Raw genomic sequence first — 22,956 nt, 5'->3', positions numbered from 1 at the left:
AGTACCGGATAAACTAGTTTAAATCAATAGAGGGGATCTAGGAAGGACAAAATAAATAGACCCTAATAAAAACAGGATATCATATCTGTCACATCGCGGATGTGACATGAATGGATATGAAAATCAATAAAATTTGAGTTATGACACTTTTTCATGTGGGGTTTTTTAACGAAATGGTTTTGAGCATGAATTTTTAAAATAAATATATATTTTTTTTCGAAATGTTTGTTTTTGTCTGAAATTACTGAACTGCTGAAAAAATGCAATATTTGGTTATTGTGTGTGTATCAGGCATGTCAGATATTAATAGATTTGTAATCATACGTGTATACTCATACATAATCATACGTGCTAGTTCCACCAGTTCCACCATCTGCATCTGAATCAACTTCTCTGATATAGTGAGTTCCTGTCAAACACGTCATTAAAAAAACTTGAGAGGTGTCAAGGGACACCCGCTACCTTATCACGTAAAAATAGCGATCAACAATCCACTAGCAATAATCGCGCGAGTGATGCTGGGTGTCATGAATGTCACAAACAATAGTGTCATGTATAGTGATCGATTGCAATCGTATTGTTTTGGCTGATACGTGATACGAAATTGCGATTTTGGAGCAATTATCGCGCAGTAATTATTGCTATCGCATTGCTCTCGCAAGATACGTGATACGGGGGCGGGACGGAACGAACTTATTTCTTATGTAAGTACTAAAATCCTGTATACACTCAACAAAAATCGTCGCTACACAAACACAGAGAAAGACACACGCGACATGATAGTACTTTCGTGTGTGACGCGACAATTTTTCATCTAGTCCCCTTTCGCAACGCGCGATAAGGAACTTCGTTTCAAAAGTTAAGCCATCACTCATCAGTCATCACTTAATGTTTCTTTAAGCCGAGATACCCCACGATCATGAAGAGATTAGTACAACTAGCTCAGGGGCGGAAGGCGCGAAGCTGAAACCTATGATGTGTCCTATCTAGACAATCCGGTTAGGTGCCTAGGTCACGCCTTTATTAATAGAACTTGGCATTGTTAATACTAGGTATGGAAATCGGAAACATTTCGACGTACAAACTATAATTTATGGTCAATTCAGACTGCAACGCGACGCGTAGATGCATATTTGCTAAATTTGTACTGAATTGACAATATTCTCCGCGAGACATCTTGCGAATCTGTTAAATCCATATTTTAGAAATGCATCTACGCGTCGCATTCTGAATTAACCCTTCAGACGTATACGTCGCTTTATTATCAAAAAGTGACTGCCACACTCAGAGACGAATATTACTTAATATTTAATTTTGACTTAAGCTACATACATTATCTGTCAAACTCTTCATTAAATTGAAGATTAATCATCATTAAATGTCTCTGAATGCAGCACAGGGCACTGATAAAAAAAATGTGTTCGTGCTATAATTATTCACATTACTAGATGACGCGCGCTACTCCAACCTTTCCCTGCGCTAAAATTCGTTATCGTGCGAGAACCGTTCATATTTTCGGTATAAAAAGTATCCTATGTCCTTTCCCGGGACTAAAAGTATCTCTATACCAAATTGTAACAAAATCGGTTCAGTGGTTTGGGCGTGAAGAGATAACAGACAGACAGACCGACAGACGGAGTACGGACAGACACACAGACAGATAAAGTTATGTGCCTCGATTTGCCGTTTTAACAAATAAAAATATCGGTTCGAACTGAGATTTTCTCTGATTATTATTTACGGCAGGTCCCCTATACTCTATAGTTTCACAATCCAATAAATCTACATTACCCATAGATTTATCTGTTCTGTGTGGACAGTTTTCTGTTCCACCTGTCTGTGTACCCTAGACAGTGCTTAGGCACTATATGTTGTACCTAAACTAGATCTGCAATAGTTAGTGACGGCATTTGGATCTAACTGTGGTTAAGGCCATTGAGTTATGCTTGGTAACCACGATTGGTACAATGATTGTATATCTATCTGCCTATAGCATGTTCAACCAACGATGATAATCGCCCATGGGCCACAGATGAATATTATATCCCATAGATTAGGTATGTAATTACTTGTAATTAGTCTATTTCAAATTAGAGAGGCCGCACAAAATGCCTTAGCATCATATCAAAATAATATAATTATTATTATCATCATTGAAATCATTATCTATATATTAATACGTGAGAGAAAAACTTTGTAACCCTTTTTACGAAAAATGGGGAAACGTAGGTGCATGAATTTTCGCACAGTTATAGTTTATATGGTGAAGGAGTGCATCGAGCTAATATTATTTTAAAATTATGCTTTTATCATATATATTTTTAACAAATAAAACGTTACACACACTACGACACTACTACTAGGAAAAATGACAGATTTTTGAGTGACAAGCCTATACATATTATTTATGGTTGAAATCTACTGACAACAAGTTGACAAATTGAAAATGGATTATTGTTTTTTTTTTAATTTAATTTTAGATACTATTAGACAATGCTTAAACGGCCAGTCTGAGATCAGCTGAGTCCCAGAGATAAGAATTGAAAAAAACTATGATGAAGTCAATATTTTTTACAAAATATAGGTAGTATAGTCATAATGTCGTTGCAAGTAAGGTCGAATTTCGACCATTGGGCGATCTCTAGTTATCATTATTGTAAATATTATACAGAGTGTAACAAAACTAAGTGATATTATTATACTTTAAGGTGGTAGAGCCATGCTTCGGCATGAATGGGCCGGCTCGACCGGAGAAATACCACGGGCTCACAGAAAACCGGCGTGAAACAGCGCTTGCGCTGTGTTTCGCCGAGTGAGTGAGTTTACCGGAGGCCCAATCCCCTACCCTATTCCCTTCCCTACCCTTCCCTTATTTATAATTTAAATAAAAAGGTGTGTAATGTGTATGTGGTCCATAGAGTTCACTGTAAAAGCAGCGTTGAAAGAGTTTGGACTTCTATGACTGTAGTGATTTACCGCTTGATACGAGTATTTACTAAATTTTAGAACCGAAAAATAAGCGTATAATCCTAGACTGGCGTGTGAAACGGATTAGGGGGTGCCGACTGCCGTGTAAGAATGTCCCTTTTTATTATTTTAGGCAGCCAAGCCGAGATAAAATCAAAGGTTTAGTCTTTAGGGTGAAGGACCGGCCTGTCGTGAAGACGTCTATACGACGTACGTAATCTCTGAGCTAGAAAAAAATCTAGACACTAGATCCTAGACATCTGCGCACATGCGACAAGTTTCGTTTGAGTTTTTAACAATTAGCAGCACAAAATATAATAATTTAGAATAGAAGAGAATAGAAAATTAGAAAATTCTTTATAATAAACTAAACATCTAACCGCCGCCGCGCCGTACTCAGAGACATTTAATCAACTTTCAATTTAATGAAGAGTTTGACAGATAATGTATGGGGCTTATATCAACATTTTGAATTAATTAAGTACATTTAAGTAATTAATGTTCCACTGTGAGAGCGGCAGTTAAACTTAAAACACAAGGTAAACTATGTACAAATAGGCGGTCTTACTGCTAGCAACGCAGTTTCTACCAGACAACATTTAGTAGAAATGCTGACATACCTAATTAGCGTATTTTTTTTCGAGCATAAATATTTTTTCTGCATAATATTCGAAGGTTTGGGGTCGTTGTTACTTCTTGTGATTTGTCTCTAAGTGAAGTTACCCTAATTGCTTTCCTAGATATTTCAGAAACTCTTAAGAATCGGGCCATATAGACACTGCCAGAAAGATTCTTCTTCCATCTTTTAAATAAAGGCTGTTCGAGCTCAGATTCTGTATATTCTGTAAGTAATTTTTACTCAGAATTGCAAATACTAAAGGGAATCTATTGAAATTAACGATCTTATTAAGTTATTTAAGTAAGAAATCGATATTTTCCTAGCCAAGGCACTGACCCTATTATTATTCCTTAAAAAAAAAAAAGTAAAAACCCTTTAATTTTTACAAAACTACGCAGGCACGCGCGCCGCAGCACGTGACAGGGCGTTGACCTTGTGACGGATTTTTGACACGAACGCTCAGGAAGCACATGCCCCGCGCTGATATTGATTGCTGCGGTTTCCGTTGACAGCTGAGCGGCGCCATCTTGGGTATCTGTCAGTGTCAAAGTGACAGGTACAAAAGGTTTACTTTTACCCCGCGTTCCACTTGACTTTAAAAACGATCAAAACGCTCAAAATGCCTCCTGTTTCGAGCGTTTTGATCGTTATTAACGTCAAGTGGAACGCGGGAATATTACGATCTTTTGATGCTGGTGTAAAAAATAAAAAAAAGATTTTTGTTAAAAAATAAAATATCTAGGCGCTTTTCAGAACTTTTTGGGCATATTCCATATGATACACTTTTAACTTAGTTCTGTCTACACTGCTTTTAATAAAATGTCCTACGGGGCACACCGCACAAAGCTATAGAGCTTAGAGAGGAAATCAAAATCAGTTTCATACGTGGGAGAGCCATGCTTCGGCACGAATGGGCCGGCTCGACCGGATAAATTCCACGTTCTCACAGAAAACCGGCGTGAAACAGCGCTTGCGCTGTGTTTCGCCCAGTGAGTGAGTTTACCGGAAGCCCAATCCCCTAACCCCTACCCTTTTCCCTTCCCTACCCTCAACTATTCCCTTCCCTTCCCTACCCTACCCTATTACCCTATTCCCTCTTAAAAGGCCGGCAACGCACTTGCAGCTCTTCTGATGCTGCGAATGTCCATGGGCGACGGAAGTTGCTTTCCATCAGGTGACCCGTTTGCTCGTTTGCCCCCTTATTTCATAAAAAAAAAAAAAAGTTAAGTAATCGGCTTATCCCGAGTTTTAAAATATTTGTGAAATATTATCCACAGTCGAACATAGCTGTCTCCTTCTCCTTTTGAAGTCGGTTATAAAAATCATGAACTCTATTATAGCCATTCTCAAAATGTGCTCCGCGGACCCATGAGTCTTCGCATAAATTGTTTTTAGAAATGTCATCAGCCACCAGCATGGAAAAAATTCATTCAAAGGCAAAACATTATTTTTTTTGCGGTTTACCAAAAATGTCACTACTTAAATGGGTTCCGCGACCAAAAAAAATTGAGAACCACTGGCTCTAATAAAATATACTTATTACACAAAAACAGCTTACCTACGGGCTACGACAAAGTTAATTAATATTGTCCTAACTCTACCTGTTTCCAGATGTTTCAGCTAGTTACTAGCTGAAACATCTGGAAACAGGTAGAGTTAGGACAATATTAATTTACTTCGTATCTTTTATTTTTTCGTATATTTACTTCGTACTATCTGGAACTAGCTGCTAGTACATAATAAATAATAATTAACTCTGTCGCATAAAAACTGAAACTTGAATCAATGTTTAATTCAGATCGATTAGAACTAGACATTTCTAGTTATCTAGGTCGTTCTATTGTAGCGAATCAATATTTTTATTGGTAGAGTGTCACATTTATTTTTTCCTCAACTTCTTATAAGGGGCTTAAACAAAATATTACTATGATCGCGTCCTGCGAGTTCGTGCCTGTAAAAGGATCCACGGAAATTTTACGTTTCGTGTTAACAAAATAATAATTCTTTTTCTCGTGATCTTCTCTTAAATATCTAAAATTAGAAGTCCAATCAGAAACTCTCAAATAATTAGTACTAGCTGTTGCCCGCGACTTCGTCCGCGTGGACTTCAGTTTATAACGCGCGATGTCAACAAAATTGGTGTCACAAGCTTTTATAAAAAAAAAACCCTGGTACCTCTTAAATCAAAATAGATGTGCAGTGTGTACGTAATATTTCATTTTTTTAAATTAAACTTTATATTTTATGCCAAATTTTAAAGCTTATTTAGGCCCATAATTACACAACTTTACCCATGAACTATTTATATCATTGATAAATTTAACTTTTAAGGTTACGTCACTTCATAGTTAAAGTACTGAGTTATTTAATAACGTAAAAAAGTAATAACAATCGAAAAAAAATCAAAACTTGAATGTAAGATGATACCACCTCTTATAGAAAGAAGTCTGGGCAAGCGTCACCGCGATGTAGGAGACGCACGGCGCCATCTAGTATGAATTTTTGGAACTAACTTAATTTGAACAAATTTACGCATTAGGCTACTTTTTTACTGGAAAAAGTGATCCAGTAAAAAAGTAGCCTATGTCCTTTCTCAGGCTTTAGACTATCTGTATACAAAATTTCATAACAATCGGTTCGGTAGTTTTGGCGTGAAAGCGAGACAGACAGACAGACAGACAGAGATACTTTCGCATTTATAATATTAGTATAGATAGTATAGATATAGATTTGTGCAAGGCTTCGCTCGTGTAAAACTTCGCGTACCTACTCGAGCAGTAGTCGCATGATCCTAATAAAAAAAATTCTTTGTCCTTCCCCGCGTTCTACTTTATATCTATTCCAAATTTTATCTGAATCCGCCCAGTAGTTTGGGAACCTATTCGATGCAACCAAGAAAACATTTCTATTTTATAATTAGTAAGTATAGATGTACAAAACATGTATTGGCAACTCCTTTTTTTATGAAATAAAGGGGCAAACGAGCAAACGGGTCACCTGATGGAAAGCAACTTCCGTCGCCCATGGACACACGCAACATCAGAAGAGCCGCAGGTGCGTTGCCGGCCTTTTAAGAGGGAATAGGATTACAGGGTAAGGAAGGTAATGAAGGGAATAGGGAAGGAAAGGGTAGGGAATTGGGCCTTCGGTAAACTCACTCAATTGGCGAAACACAGCGCAAGCGCTGTTTCACTCCGGTTTTATGTGAGCCCGTGGTATATCTCCGGTCGAGCCGGCTCACTCGTGCCGAAGCATAGCTCTACTCCTGAAAAATACAGTATTCCTATCTTATGTTTGACTGTCTTTCACGTCCAAAAGGCTTTTTTATGCGACCAAAGGTAGAGAAAAAATGTCCTATGTTTTTGCTATCATGTCGACTGCACAATAATGTCTTTGTCTAGCTTTATCAAATTGAGCAAGGTCCTTTTGAATGATGAAAAGGTAAATACAATAGGTCGTATCTGGTACAATGTCTACCTAACTGGTTCGCAGGGTTACCACTTCAGGCTTCGCGCTTCTTGTGAAAAATAATAGTATTTTAAAAAGATAAAACCGACTTCAAAATTGTGCGTAATTAAGAATTAAAATTCCGTATTTCAAAAACTACTGAATCGATTTTGATAAAACTTACAGTATTTTGGAATAATGTTGAACAATACCTAGTACAACAAAAAATAATCACTTAAATCGGATTTTTAGTTCCGGAGATATGCGAACTCAAACATAAAACATATACTGTTGTTCAGACGCTGATATAGATTATTATTATAGATTAACATATTATGTATACGAAAACTGGACAGTTCTCGAAATATTACTTAAATAAGGGTCAAATTATTGATAACCTCCTTTTTTAAAAGTCGGTTTAAAAAGGTAAGAAAAGTTTATTCAGAGACATCTAATGAAAAACTTTGGTTCTAATTTTGAATCATTGTTTCGTCATAGTTAATGTTTATTTTAGTGTTTTACCTGTAGGTTCCGTATCGGTACCGGACCAATATGTAAATCTTCGAGAATTCCCTCTGCCCCAACCTGCAACTATTCTGATGTTGCGAGTGTCCATGGGCGACGGAAGATGGTAGTTGCTACCATCAGGTGACCTGTTTGCTTTTTCGCCCCCTTATTTTAAAATATTTAGCGTACTCTCTACAAATCCCTTCTCTGACGTCCCCTGAAGTTCCTAGTACCATATTTCCTAGGTCCTAGTACAATGTTTTGTAGAGGAGCAGTACTCTGGTATGGTACTGGTACCATATTTCTTAGGTCCTTTCCAGATGATTCCAGGAGCAGTACCTAGTACCATATTTCCTAGATCCTAGTACCATGTTTTGTAGAGGAGTTACTACTCCTATACAAAACATGGTACTTGGATCTATCTATCTATCTATATCTACTAGTACCATATTTCCTAGGTCCCGTGCTAGCCCTAGGTCCACGGAGGAAGCGCTGTGTTAGCTGACCTAGTCTGCTAGATAATTGTGCGCAGTGTGACGTCACCTGACGCAACGTCACTGTTGAGACGGACGATACTTCCGTCTCACTCCCACATCTGAATAAAAGTGATGAATTGAACTATTGTTATAAGAATTAGAACATACATATTATAATGTGAAGGATTTTAATTAATAAAAAAATATTAAAATTTAAAACCTATAATATTTTTTTTGACAAATTCGTTCGGACTGGCTGAACCGATTTTGGTGACTTTTCGTACGCTTATTAGGTAGGTCTAAGAATCGACGACATACTATTTATCATAACGGCATACTCAAAATAACTAGAAGACACTCTAAAAATAAGATTTTGATCGCTCATGTCCGTCTATTAGGTAATTATTAGCTCATGTCCGTCTATTAGGTAATGATAATTAAACTTCCATTTAATGAACATGACAGATGATGTCAAACTCTTCATTTAATTACACATAAGTAATTAATATTCGTCTCTGAGAGTGGTAGTAAGTACAATACTTCATTTCTTTAGGCATATTATCACTTATCAGGTGCGCGCTGACTCAGCGTCGTTAACATCGATGAATTAAATTAACATAGTCTATAACTCAAATCAAAAATATTTTTATTCGGAGTATTTAAAAAAAAAACTTTACCGAACGTCGATACTAAGGTCGAGAAGAACCGGCGGCGTAAGAAACTCGCACGGGGCCATCTTTTACCTACTAAAAAGATGGAAAATTACAATTTAAAACATATACAGTACAACACGGTCACATTAACCTGACGCACCACTGGAATGTACATGCAAGCTTCGTAATGACGTCATCACCATGCTACACTTGTAACACATCTTCAGGCTTAATTTGACTAAAAATGCCTCATTTCTTTGAGAAGAGAAGAACCTAAGAAGGCAATTCTTCTAACTATGAGTTTTTTAACTGAATTTGGTTTTTTTTGGCTAACTGCTAACCCAATCAACCAAAAGTATAATCACTTCTGTGGTTTGGGCGTGATGGGATAATAACTGCTAACATAATTAGTTCAGCGGTCCAAAAGTAAAATCTGTTCAGCAGTTTGGGCGTGAAGTGATAACAGACAGACATATTTATAATATTAGTATGGATGTATAACTCAAGTAGGGGTATAGAAAAAATAGGGTAAGAAAAAAAGGTAGGTTTCATCCCAGGAAAACCATAAAGTTAAAAAGGTACAGTCTGTCAAGAAAGAGAAGAAATTAAAAAGTGGCAACATCGTGCATCGTAGTGTCATCCCTTTTTTCTTGGATTGATTAGAAAGAGATGACACTACGATGTTGCCACTTTTTAATTTCTTCACTTTTTTGACAGCCTATATAATATTAACTTTATGAATTATGAGGAAAACCGAACGTTAAGTGACGTGTCACGTGACCCAGCAAATGACGTATGAATCAATTCTTCTGATGATCCATCGACGTCATATGTCAATGTCAAAAAATGTGTCTCGAATTTATTCTCTGACAGAAGAGTAATGTATTATTTGACGTTACATAATTATTGAAGAAGCAGGACCTTGGCGATAGAGACCTCGATCGATGAGCGCAGTATGTGGGTCAGGGGTCACGCTATACTGGTTACAATCCGTTTACATTGTTTTTGATGGAAACGTTAACAAAAAATTATAATAACTAAATTAAGGTGTTTTATTGTAAGGTTTTGAAGTGATGTTTAAATCGGTATATATGGTCTTGGTTATCATTTAGATTTGAATTTATTGGAACGGAGTTTACGCCCCTTTGATAAGGGGCCCGCCCCTTTGCCCAAGCACAATGTAATTGGGCCTGTAGACAAGTGGCAAAGCGCTTACGCTGACGCTAACGCTAGCGCTACAAAATGTATGCGATTTGACATAAGTCATCGCTTCGCTAGCGAATACTAATGTCAAATCCATACATTTTGTAGCGCTAGCGTTAGCGTTAGCGTTTTGCCACTTGTCTACAGGGGCTGGACCTTAATCTTGAATTACTATCTGAAAATTACATTAAAATCTGCTAAGTAAAGATCAGTTCACCTTGCTACGTTACGAAGCGTCGCGAGGAGCGTTCTCGATAACTGCTAAAGATAATTTTTCCCGGCTGTACAATCTGTATTTTGATTATTTTATTATGTGCCTAATTATTACCCAAGAGCTGCCAATGAGCTATTCGGAACAAGTAGTTCAACGACGCACGAGGCTGTATAATAACCCATTACCCAATCGACAGCCAGACTTACGTCGCTTACAATCGGAAATTATTGTAACACGTCAAATTCCAGAACCCAATCTGCTAAACATTGCCTGGTTGGGTACAAAACCACTGCATCCTAAACCGTTTTGGCACCATCCACCGTGAAGTTGATCCCTAACCTTGTCCGTACTAGGGAACAGAGTGAAGTGCGCTACGCATTGCGACACACGTGGCACTGCAATACGACATTGGGTGCTATGCCAATTAGATTCACATTGATTAGCGACTTTCGACTCTGTGTCAAGGTGATACGGACGATGTTTGCACACCGGCGCACTGCACCAAAGATACATGCCAATTTTTAAAGTTCTAGGATTTGGTTTGGTACAATAGTTTAAATTGAGTTAAGCATTAATTTTGTAGAGACCAAAATATATTTAGGTTGGACATAATTATTTTAAACTTTGTTTGTGATAATACAGTTATGTTACTAATAGACTTATAAATATTTCTATCCTTATATACTAATTAATTTACTTCTATGAAAATATTTTCGCTCTATAAGTACACACAAAATTACACTAATATTTTTGTAACAGTCTATTTTTCCGACTTTTAACCATTTAAACAATTAGAACAAAATACTTCATACGATCTTAAAAAAAGAGGACATTTGAAAAAGCACATTAAGAGAATATTAACAAACAATAAATTTTAAAAGGTAAGTAATTAACCAAAATGTGTATGAAAACACTTTTAAATAACTGAAAATAGGTTACAAAGCAATTAACTATCGATCCAAGCGCCAAGGCGACAAAAGACATTCCTTTGTTGTTAGGAAGCCGACCATGTATCTAAAGTTCATTTTTAACCCAAAAAAATGTTTATTTTTATACGAGCCACAAGATATTTTCTCTACGTTTAGTTTTGGTCTTTCATTCGCAGTGATCGCACTATATAGTAAAAAAAAAGTAAAATAAAAACTTTTTTGTCGTGGCCTTAAATAAAAAAAATAAATTCATAATTCGAATTCAACCGTCAGATTTTTTCATTGTGTATTGTCACTCGGTGCTCGCGTGTCGGTAATTTTAAAATATAAATTAATAAAATAAATAGAAGATGTCGGTGCATACTCTACCACATAGTATTCCTCTGATCACACCCTTCATAAGAGGACCAAGATTCCCGTACAGAAAGAGTAAGTTATTTAGATTTAATTTCTGTACTTGATATTCTTACTCCCAGTGTATTGACCCCAAGGGTTCCTTAACCTTTTCGTCTAAAGTTTTCCTAAGTTTAAGAATACACTAGTTATAAGGCTTCTACATAATATAAGGTACATTTTGATACTTTTATCGAATGTATAATATTAATTTGTATATAATATATTATACGTAGAATCTGCAGAATGTATATTTCCTGTTTTATCACAAATAAGTACATCGCATCCGTCCACTGTTGCATAATGAATGCTAAAAATATCGTATCTGATGCGCTAGTAAACATCCTCTAAAAATAACAATATTTTACGTAAAATAATTGTCGCTTTCAATCAGGCGATCAGTCTGCTCTATAAGTCTGCCATTCTTTGCAATATAGAGGGCAACTCAATGGCAGAAAATATATGCGCAGAATACTCACGAATGTATTATGTACGTGAATTGTGCGTAGAAAACCTGAACAGGAACCATACAATGTATAGTATCGAAGTTTGTCTGAAAGTTAAAGGTTGAAAAGATATATTATGCCAATACCACAGAATAGATAATAGTACAAGTATCAATACTCTCTAACATATTCCCACAACGTGTATGGCAAAACAACTTTGCCGGGTCATCCTTAACTTATGAAACCTCAATATTATGTCCTACTTTAGGCTCTACCTTAACTATACTATACATATCTTAATATAATCTTTAAACGAGCAATTATTGTATATACTTAATATTTTATATTATACTAGCGACCCGCCCCGGCTTCGCACGGGTATAAAATAAATGATGTCCTAAGTCACTGACAAAAATATTAAAATCGATTCTGTAGTTTGATTTTAAATAATTTATATTCATTACTACCCGTGGCCCGCATTGGTCGGTACTGCCGCAAAAGCTACTTACGTCCCGCAATTTTAAATCTGTAATGTCTTCGAAAATATTCATTTAAAATTAAAATCGTAATAATTATGCTGTAAAGGGCCAAAATCAATAATGTATTTGAAGTATTTAATTGAATAAGGATTATTGCCGTATTGGTTAAAATCGCTTCGAAAATTAGCCATTATTTGAAGTTAAAAAGTAAATGACAAAAAATATGTTATTGTGGGATATATCCATAAGAGATATACTTATACGTGGGAGAGCCATGCTTCGGCACGAATGGGCTGGCTCGACCGGAGAAATACCACGTTCTCACAGAAAACCGGCGTGAAACAGCGCTTACGCTGTGTTTCGCTGAGTGAGTGAGTTTACCGGAGGCCCAACCCCCTACCCTATTCCCTTCCCTACCCTCCCCTATTCCCTTCCCTTCCCATCTCTACCTTATAATATTAGTATAGATAATTGGAATCTTGGAATCGGCTCCAACTATTTTCATGAAATTTAGTATATAGGGGATTTCGGGGGCGATAAATCGATCTAGCTAGGAATCATTTTTAGAAAATGTAATTTTATTCGTGTTTTATCGAATACCGAGCAAAGCTCGGTCATATAGCTAGTATATAGTAATGTATAGTAGTACTGTACAGTAGAGCATATTGCCGTACTTAATATTATAAATGCGAAAAGTATGTCTGTCTGTTACCACTTCACGCCTACACCACTGAACCGATTTTGATGAAATTTGGTAGGGATATACTTTGAGTCCCGGGAAAGGACATAAGATACTTTTTATCTCGGGAAAATGTACGGTTCCCGCGTGACAAACGAATGCCCACTGTGTGCATCATCTAGTATTACATACATACGTATGCGTCGAATTGATAACCTCCTTTTTTAAGTCGGTTAAAAACCACAAAATGATTGCATACCTACTCTCCCTGTATTCACTTTAACTAGTACAAGTGCAGATAATTAGTACCAGTGATTAGTGATTAAGAGAAATTATAGGATTAGTGCACGACTAATCAGTCGCTGTCCACACATACTTTCTACTGATTACTAATCACCTGCACTTATCACTAATCAAAGTGAATACAGGCCTCTAGCAGAGTAGACAGAATGATAGAGTATGCCGACTTAGAACTGATGTTGAAATTTTTAAATTTGACGTATTATGACGAAAATCGTCGCTAGGGTTGTTAACTTGTTACCTACGAATTTAAAAATATGACATATTCGATGGACGTGTTCCTCTTTGGTCGTATTGTTGTTTGTGTTTTGGCACATGCGATTAAAATTGTCAGAATCCAATTTTGAAATATTTATTTTAAATATTTAAAAATAAATTATATCAGCCAGCACGAGGCACATTCCGTTCATAATCCTAGTGAAACCCGACGAATTTGACAAATATTGAAACCTGTCCGCTTCTTTGCAGTCGAACTACTGGTAGTTATGTCTATTGTGCCTCTAGTACTACATATTACTAAATAGTTACTAAGTAAGCTCTACCCCCATGTATTGAGATCCTCGTCTCGAGTGGCCAGTGTCCTCATGGCTCTACTCACGCATAGATGGTATCTACAAAGCCCATACTTAGTGCCTATAATTGCTGTCTCAGCTACATCAGCCCCTAACAATAACGATAGTATCGTTACTAAATGGAAATCAATTATTATTCGATTCATTTCGAGCTTCAAATAATTATTCGACTGTTGAACAAACGGTTTATTCAATACTAGATGCTCGCAACTTATTTGCATGGAAACTCTTTTATCGTGCGGAAACCGTACATTTTGACGGAATATTATTAAGTATTTTCCTCTACGTCTTATTCTTTTCGCATGCCCAACATTAGAATTAATTGAGCAGCTCAAATGTGGGAAGCAACAGATAAACAGACACTTTTTCATTAGTGTTTGAAATTTTGGCTATAGTAGCAATTTTACGAAATTTCAGGACCGTGGAAATCAATCGAAGTATTTCGAAGACGTTGCTGCTCTTATGTTTTGCATTTAGTGCTAAAATTAAAGAGTCAATAAACCTAAAATCTAGATGGTCATGACTAATGTTTCTATCTAATTTCTTTAAGGCCTTGCTATACTAATATTAAAAAATTTATTCATTAATTTTATCATTCATTCCGTATAGTAATAATAACTCCCACACCGGTTTTGGTGACGGTGGCCGGTTTCATTGAAACCAAGCCAGTTACGCGGGAGTAATTGTCCAAGTGTATGCGCAGCACACAGGAGCACTCTCTATTCCTTCACTCTCATAACCCAGTGGGACGGACGACCGACACTACAGGGCGAGAGATGCGCAGGACCGACTTTTTACATGCCCATCCGACGCATGGATCATCTTACTTGTCAGACAATCAGGTGATCAGCCTGCATTGTCCTAACCAAACTTGGAAATAACATGTTTCCAACGCGGGAATCGAACCCACGACTTCCGAGTGAAGAGCCATGCTCTGAACCACTGGACCACGGAGGCGTTATCCGTATACTAATCTTATAAACGCGAAAGCGAGTCTGTCTGTCTGCCTCTTCACGCTTAAACCGCTGAACCGATTTTGATGAAATTTGGTATAGAGATAGTTTTAGTCCCGGGAAAGGCCATAGGAATAATTTTATTCCGGAAAAGTGTTCGGTTTCCGCGCGATAGACTAATTTATGCGCAATAGATTTGCGGGCGTCGTCCAGTACAATATAATTAAACGATACTTAGGGCCTGTTTCACCACTTTCTGATAAAGTTCCGAATAGGCTATTCACAACTTTTTTGACAGATTCTCCATACTTGATCTATCAAGTTAATTGGTGGATAGCCTATTCGTCACTTATCAGGAAGGGGTGAAATAGGCCCCTTAGTCTGAAAGAATACGAAATTTGTTTCATAATTAGCTTAAAAATTAGGTTTTAATTGTTTACTTGAGAATCGCAATCGCGTGTTTTGCATATTAGCACACGCAGAATAATCTAGACCGAATACTTCGCAATTTACTTTAAGTAAATTGTTGTTTTTTACTGTAATAATAAATTCCTATACTTTTACGATAATACAATGTAAGTGTCCGCAACTTTCCACGCCATCGTTCTACGCGAAAAATATACCATCCTCATCACCTTGATGAGTGGCTGTCTTCCACCGTGCGTTTTTCGCGTAACTTTCTGCCGCAACTCTAGAACGAACTGTCACCAGCAGTATTTCCGGACCCATACCACCTGCAAACCTTCAAGAAGAGAACGTATTCCCTCTTAAAAGGCCTGCAATGCATCTGCAGCTCTTCTGATGTTGCGAGTGTCCATGGGCGACGGTAGATGCTTTCCATTAGGTGACCCGTTTGCTCGTTTGCCCCCTTATCTTATAAAAAAATGTGAGGTGAGTATCCAGTGCCGCGGCCGGTATGATCCACTTACCTCCAACTTCTTTTGTACTAGCGTTGGACCAAATTCATGACGGACCAATGACTGGTAGTTAGTATAATTCAGCTAAAGCACATGCCGGAAGTAAAAAAAGTTTTTTTTTGTTTTAAAGGCCTGGATTTATAAATTGGCCGTATAGGCCTCGGCCTAGGGGCGGCAGCGTCGCGCGTCGCAGGCGGGCGGCAGATTTCGTACATGCGGAAATAAACTGCCAAGGTCTCGCTCGGATACTTTATACCGAGATTGCTATGCAATGCAGTTTTTATTTTCTGTAAATAGAAAGTAATAAATAAATCTTCACATTTTATTCTTCTGATGAATGTAATTTTCATTTACGACCGTCTCTCTCTTCGATAATTACGAAATTTTATTGCATGGCAATAATATTTTATCTGCATATTGTCAAATGGAGGTCATTTACCAAGACTAAGCTTAAAAATGCAGAATATTGTTGAAACTTTGTAAGTGTATGCTAAAAAATCACTCTTCACTTCTTTTAGTTTCTTACTTCTCTTTGCTCGACAATATGTTTTGTTTTATTTTGTATCTACTATCTGCACCACTATCTCCATATTATTTTACAAGCTGTACCAAATACATCATGTACTGAAACCAAACCTATAAAATCATGCTACAAATTTGAAAAATATACCAACGTAAAGCTTACAATTCTTTGCAATATTCATATCCCATTATGCTTACAACTTACGATTTGCCTACGGACCCCTAAAAATGCTTAAATTTTATAACTTTGGATATGGTTGTTGGTGTCAGCCGCGACCTCCGTGACCCCGGGTCGTTGCGCCTCCATTTATGACCCCAGATCCACTCAGCACAGACAAAACGCTTTAATGTCTGTCTGCCAGGATACCCCGTAAACAAATACGAAATTACACAGATAAAAAAAATGAAAAGTTTAATTAATTTTTTATGTCACTTCATCGTGTCAGGAATTGACTTTTTTACGCGACTACGGCAAAGGCTTTTGCCTTCTTCTGCTTGTTTGAACGTAGCGAAATAGCTTAGCTATTTTTTTCTGGGTCCCACACCTCCCTTTAGACCTTCAGCGCCCACAAGGGGGCGTTATCGCCCGCTTTGTGAAAGGCTGGTCTATAGGTTCCCCGTCTCTATACTACCACACATACCATACTCTATAGGTTCTCTACTCCATAGGTTCAAGATTCCAAGCGATTAACCTTGGAATCTTGAGTTTTCTTTGGTATTAAATATGATACGAAGTACGAACTACGCTATGCTAAACGGTACGGCTGTCAGCTCGATATTTCAAAGTCTTGAAATGTCCAGTTATGTTACATGATTCTTGTCTCAAAATAAATAAAATTCAATTTTGAATGGGTAAATTGAAAATGCTGTGCGTCTAGTTTCAGTGTCACCTGACGCTTACACGCGTAAGTCATTTACACTCGTAAAATTCCAAAGAAACACTCTACCTCATGGCTGAGTGGTTTTCTGTGTCTATGTTAGAATATCAGTTATGTCATGTCAATCAGCTGAAGGTGTATTGTGTTTGGCGCGCGTCCAAAGCGGTGTCGTTGACTCGCGGTGACTGTGGTGGGCAGACGTTTGGGCGGCCTGTTTCGTGGTTTGAAGGAATTGGTGGTATATTGGCCTTTGATAAGGCGAGATGGTATCAGAAGTCATAGGCACGAAATTATTATTAAAAACAATCAAAAATATTAATTAGAACTTGATTATCGTAATAGTTATATCGACAGTGAACACTAGGAAAAACCATTTAAGAGAACGGCATAAATCTATTTAAAATAACTTTCAGATTTTTCGTTTATCGTTAGCAATTCTCGTCTTCGTCTTTAAGAGCTAACGCTTGTAGGATACGCCAGTTTTAGGACAGACATTTGTCTGTCCTAAAACTGGCGTATATATTATTATATATTAGAGACTGTATATAGTCTATTGTATCCGCACTTTCATGTATTAATGTATGCAATTTATGTATTTTGTATGCAATGTTTAATACGGTCATCTTTCATCACATATAACCGCGAATTCGCATCGCATCGCAAATATCTGCGACAAAAGTCATAATAAAAATGACATTGCGACGCGAATTCACACGAATTGTCAGTTTTGTGTGAGTGCCCTTATACCACGCTACTGCAGCCACCATTATTATTCTAATAGCCACCTCTCTTGTCCACAGTAAAGTCGCCGTTCTTTCCCGGCGTGGAGGAGGCGGGCGTGGCCAGCGGCGTCGGCGCCGGCTCGCCCTCCGGGCCCGACCAGACGCAGGACGTCGTGTCCAGGCTCAGCGCGGCCGGTCAGTATACATCAAGTATGTGATCCTTACACGTTTGGGTTTAGAGGAAGTAGCCGTAAAAGAGCCCATGATTCCTGTTTATTTAGGAGTACATGGAATCTGAAACAAAATTGACATAGGATCAGAGTTGTTAATTGAAGCGTAATTAGTTACGGCAGTAAGCTACGAGCTATAGGTATATAAGACGCATTATACCATGGCTAAGATATAATTTTGCGACTACGAAGATCAAAACAAAAATGTTTTGGATTTGACAGAGCATCGCTAAGTTATATAATTCTTATGACCATATCAACTACACTAAAGTCTTTTGGTAGGAGACACGAAAATAAGGAGCTGTGTTAATCACAAAGGTTCATACATACGTTCCAGACATGTTTTGTATTCTATGATCTGCTGCTTTTGTAACAGCACGTTTACGCAGAAGAATAATGTAATAAAGATATGATAATACCCGATGTTTCAGGTCTGTCGATGTGCGTGAGCGCGCTGGGTTCGCCGGCGCGGTCGTCGCCCGTGTCGGCGGGCTCCGAGCACGGGGAGCGCTTCAGTCGGAAGGTTTTCGTCGGCGGTCTGCCCCCGGACATTGACGAGGGTAAGTGTTAAAGCTCATGCCCGTTCATCTGTAGCAGTTGATCAAAATCCGATAAGGTTATTGCATCAGGCCATTCTTATCAGGCCATCCATCTATGAGGTTTATTTCTGCAAGCCTATGACCACCAGCCACCGCAGAAATGCATTGATGTTTGCATAGGAATAGAAAGATTGTCTGACGGATGGTCTATGCGTATTTCTTTAGAAAGAAAGAATTTCATTGGTGGGCATTAGTGTAAAGGGTTATTAGCCTGCAGTTCAATCATAATCGGCAAAGCGCTCAGGGCAAAAATATCCATACACCTTTATTTCGGTTATCTAGTACATATTCTAATTTCTAGCTCTAGCAATGTAGAAATTCTCCTGACGACTTATATCGATAAAAAATAATTCATCGAATCGTAAGAGTATCTACTCTTGCGATTCGATGGTTCGAACCTTTAGGTGTATTTGTGAGATTTGTGAGCCAATATTGCGTTCCAACAAATCCCGTAACTATGCGGTCTATGCCTATTCGTCAAAAGTTTCCCCGTTATTAAGCGTGGCGCGGGGCGTCGAATCGCCGATATGCGAACAATGCGCTGTCCCAGATCTGGGCTATCGTCTGACATATGATGGACGGCTCTTTATTGAATTATCTGCCAGCCCAGATTAAAGTTGGCACGTGCCGACGATACCTTGGATATTGAAGGGTACGAGTAGGGCAAAGTATGTTGATAGATCCTTCTAATACTTGGTCTCCTCCTGGATCCTTCTCATACCTCTACAACTTCAAGACCCTTTTTAGGGTTCCGTACCTCAAAAGGAAAAAACGGAACCCTTATAGGATCACTTTGTTGTCCGTCTGTCCGTCCGTCCGTCTGTCAAGACCCTTTTTCTCAGGAATGCGTGGAGGTATGAAGCTGAAATTTATATCAATTACTCAGGTCTACTGTCCCTTGAAGCTGTGAAAAAATCAAACTTCTAAGCCAACGCAATCAAAAGATACAGCCGTTTATGCCGCAAATTTTCGACACTTGCAAGGGAATCAAAACCTACAGGGTGCTTCCCGTGAACTCAGAATCTTGAAATTTGGTACGAAGCAACGTCTTATAGCATAGATAAAGGAAAAATTACGAAAACCATAAATTTTTAGTTACATCACATAATATATATTTTTTTAATAATTTTAAACTTACTACCCATTTCCTCATAAACGCGTAGAGGTATTAAATTGAAATTCATACCAAATACTCAGGTCTATAATACCTTTAAGCTGTCGGAACCCTCGGTGCGCGAGTCCGACTCGCACTTGGCCGGTTTTTTAGGAGTTATCGGCTAAGCAGTTTAGCAGCAGCGAAATGTTATAGCATGATAAATGTTTAGACGCTGTCATATTCGTACACAATTATTCTTTTTGATGACTTTACAAACAATTTGCCTCACAGATCTCAGTATCTTGGATTATCCTGTAAATATTAGATACAGTAAAACTAGCTGTCCCGGCAAATGTTGTTTTGCCATGCCTATATTATTTTATTGAAGTGACCTAGATAAGTAGATAATATGTAATAATTTACTATTATTTATTCAACAAATGCACTTATCAATATAATAAGTACCCAGTAGCCGATTCTCAGACCTACTAAATATGGATAATATAAAATTTGGTTAAAATCAATAAAAACGTTTGGAAGGAGAACGGTAACTAGCATTGTGACACGGGAATTTTATATTACAGTAAAATATCTCCCTCTATACTCGTTGCCCGCGTTTAGTATGCTAGTCTATATGCAAGAAATATAAACTCTTCCTTTCAAGCCCACGCTCAAATGCAACGCCTACGCTTTAGCTTCGACGAAAGGGCATAATCTACTTTGCTATTTCTATAAATAAAACTAGAACAAAATATGAGTCCTGGGATCTAACGTTACATAAGCGCCGTTGAGTACTAAAGTTATAATATAACTAACCGATCCGGTAAACTTTGTTTTGCCATATTAGTGGGACTTTGCTTAGGAGTCTCAACGGCAGGTTTATCAAACAAAATATCAACAAAACCGCCCCGTTATTAAGAGCTCACCTGACTCTAAAAATCAAACATCGTCCTTCTCTCTTCACACTCACGCCCGTCTTTCATATGCCAGGTGAAACAGGACGGCGCGGAATCATCGCCGAGTTAGTTTTACTTGAATGAAAGACGAACTATAATGATTATGAAAAAAGTGTTTGGAGCAAATTTAGGTTTTATCAATACCTTTTTTGATATTAAAAAATATTAAAGAAAAGACAGCAAACTTCGAAGATCTAAGCAAAAATGTGTCTAAAACAAGGTTTTTTGTAAAAAAGAAACATCGAGCATTTTTTAAGCAATCGTGTTTTCGTCTTGAGCATTTAATCTTTATGAACTGAAGTTACTTGTGTCAAAAAATCAGTTTTCTAGACCTTACAGATTTTGAGATCTAGGTTAAAGTATGTAGTCAAGTTAGGGTCATATGGGCTCTTAATCATTATTGTATACTAAATGACGTCCGTAACTCCGTTGTGCGAAAACTGGTTTATCGCGCGGGAACCGTACAATTTTTTCTGGCACAAAAAGTATCTTATGTGTCTAAACACACTAGGCTGAATTACGCCGGCGTAATTTCCGCCGCAAATGTCAAACGCATACAAAACGCGACGTAATAGTGTAGTCACCCCTCGTATTCGGCCCGTATTTTGTATGAAATTTAAATGCGGCGGAATTTACGCCGGCGTAATTCAGCCTAGTGTGTTTAGAGCCTTAGTCCTTTCCCGGGACTCGAAGTATTTTGCATACCAAACATCAAAATCGGTTCAGTGGTTTGGGCGTGAAAAGGTAACAGACAAACAGACAGGCAGACAGACAGATCGACAGACACACTTTGGCATTTATAATATTAGACTTAAGTAATAAGTATGAATTAGATATTAACAAAAACTTGATATTATTTTCAGATGAGATCACATCGTCGTTCCGTCGTTTCGGTCCCCTGGTCGTGGACTGGCCACACAAAGCTGAGAGCAAAAGCTACTTTCCGCCCAAGGGTTACGCTTTCCTTCTGTTTCAAGTGAGTCATTGTATTGCATTTTCTCAACACCTATTGTTTTCGACATGTTTTTCACCACCATCATGTCACAAAAACAAAACATCACTTATGACGTCGTATATTATTCAATTCTTGTATTTAACATTTGTGATGACATATTATTTTGGATTATCTAATTTAAACGTTGTTAGGGTGCGACTATTAAAATTGTGTTGCTCAACAGTGGTATTATTTATGTTTCATCATCATCCTCTTTCTTCCCATCATTATCATCACCATCATCATCATCACCACCACAATCATCACTTTACTGATGTTAATATTGTGGTGTCTCCAGGACGAGAGCTCCGTAGCGGCGCTGATGGAGGCGTGCATCACGGACGAGGACAAGCTGTACCTGTGCGTGTCGTCGCCGACCATCCGCGACAAGCCGGTGCAGATCCGGCCGTGGCGGCTCGCCGACGCCGACTTCGTGCTGGACGCCAGCATGCCGCTGGACCCGCGCAAGACGGTCTTCGTCGGTGGTGTCCCGCGTCCGCTTAAGGCTGGTCGGTGTCTTGAGTTTTTTATTCATGCAGGATAAGTGGTATCTTTGCGCACGCTGTTTGGGTCAAAAAGACGTTGTTTGCCCATCACAAGTCCTACAAGTTTACTTGTCACACTCAAATTGATGGGCAAACACCGATATGATGGGCAAACACCATCTTTCCTCTCTCTCGAGCGTAATATGAGCGCTCAACTTCGCTTCGCTCTCGTGTGTAATCGACAACTTATCGTACTAGTTGCACAATATACTATTTTAACCCGCTTTTTTTTAATTAGCTTGGGCTGTACGTATGTAACGAAATCTTTGAGCATTTTCTCTTTTTGTGAAATCTAATTTAGAATCCTTTGTAACGGTACACGCGTGGTGTTTTCAGCGGAGCTGGCGATGATCATGGACCGGCTGTACGGCGGGGTGTGCTACGCCGGCATCGACACGGACCCAGAGCTCAAATATCCCAAGGTAAAGAATATTTCCTTGTTAAGATATTTTTGTTATAAAAGAAAGGGGCAAAAGGCTACTTGACCTATATTCAATTTCATTGAAGTAATGCATATTTCTAGTAGGACTTGGCCTAGGAAACCGTATTTCACCCTTATCATCAAATAAAAGCTTATGATTGATAAATAAAGTCGATTTTAAAATATGATTTTATGAAAATAGGATTTGTACTGACGAAAACACTTTTGCGGTATTTCCG

General features: G+C 38.0%; 1 protein-coding gene across 5 annotated transcripts in view; it reads left to right on the top strand.

The window, feature by feature from the left end:
* Positions 1-22,956, top strand: part of LOC121736886 (translational regulator orb2) — a 71,794-nt gene that overhangs the window by 46,431 nt on the left and 2,407 nt on the right. For 2 of the 5 annotated variants that reach the window (XM_042128375.1, XM_042128374.1), the window contains exons 3-7: positions 17,955-18,086; positions 18,538-18,666; positions 21,621-21,733; positions 22,050-22,260; positions 22,633-22,718. In XM_042128375.1, coding sequence (XP_041984309.1) covers positions 17,955-18,086; positions 18,538-18,666; positions 21,621-21,733; positions 22,050-22,260; positions 22,633-22,718 — 671 coding nt within the window. Of the gene's footprint in view, positions 1-11,311; positions 11,445-17,954; positions 18,087-18,537; positions 18,667-21,620; positions 21,734-22,049; positions 22,261-22,632; positions 22,719-22,956 lie in introns of those variants that run through there. The other 3 variants (XM_042128373.1, XM_042128372.1, XM_042128376.1) reach the window with 3 other exon arrangements.

Source organism: Aricia agestis, chromosome 19 (assembly GCF_905147365.1).
Source record: "Aricia agestis chromosome 19, ilAriAges1.1, whole genome shotgun sequence".
In the NCBI taxonomy this organism is placed as follows: domain Eukaryota; kingdom Metazoa; phylum Arthropoda; class Insecta; order Lepidoptera; family Lycaenidae; genus Aricia; species Aricia agestis.
This window is presented reverse-complemented; position numbering and strand designations above follow the sequence as displayed.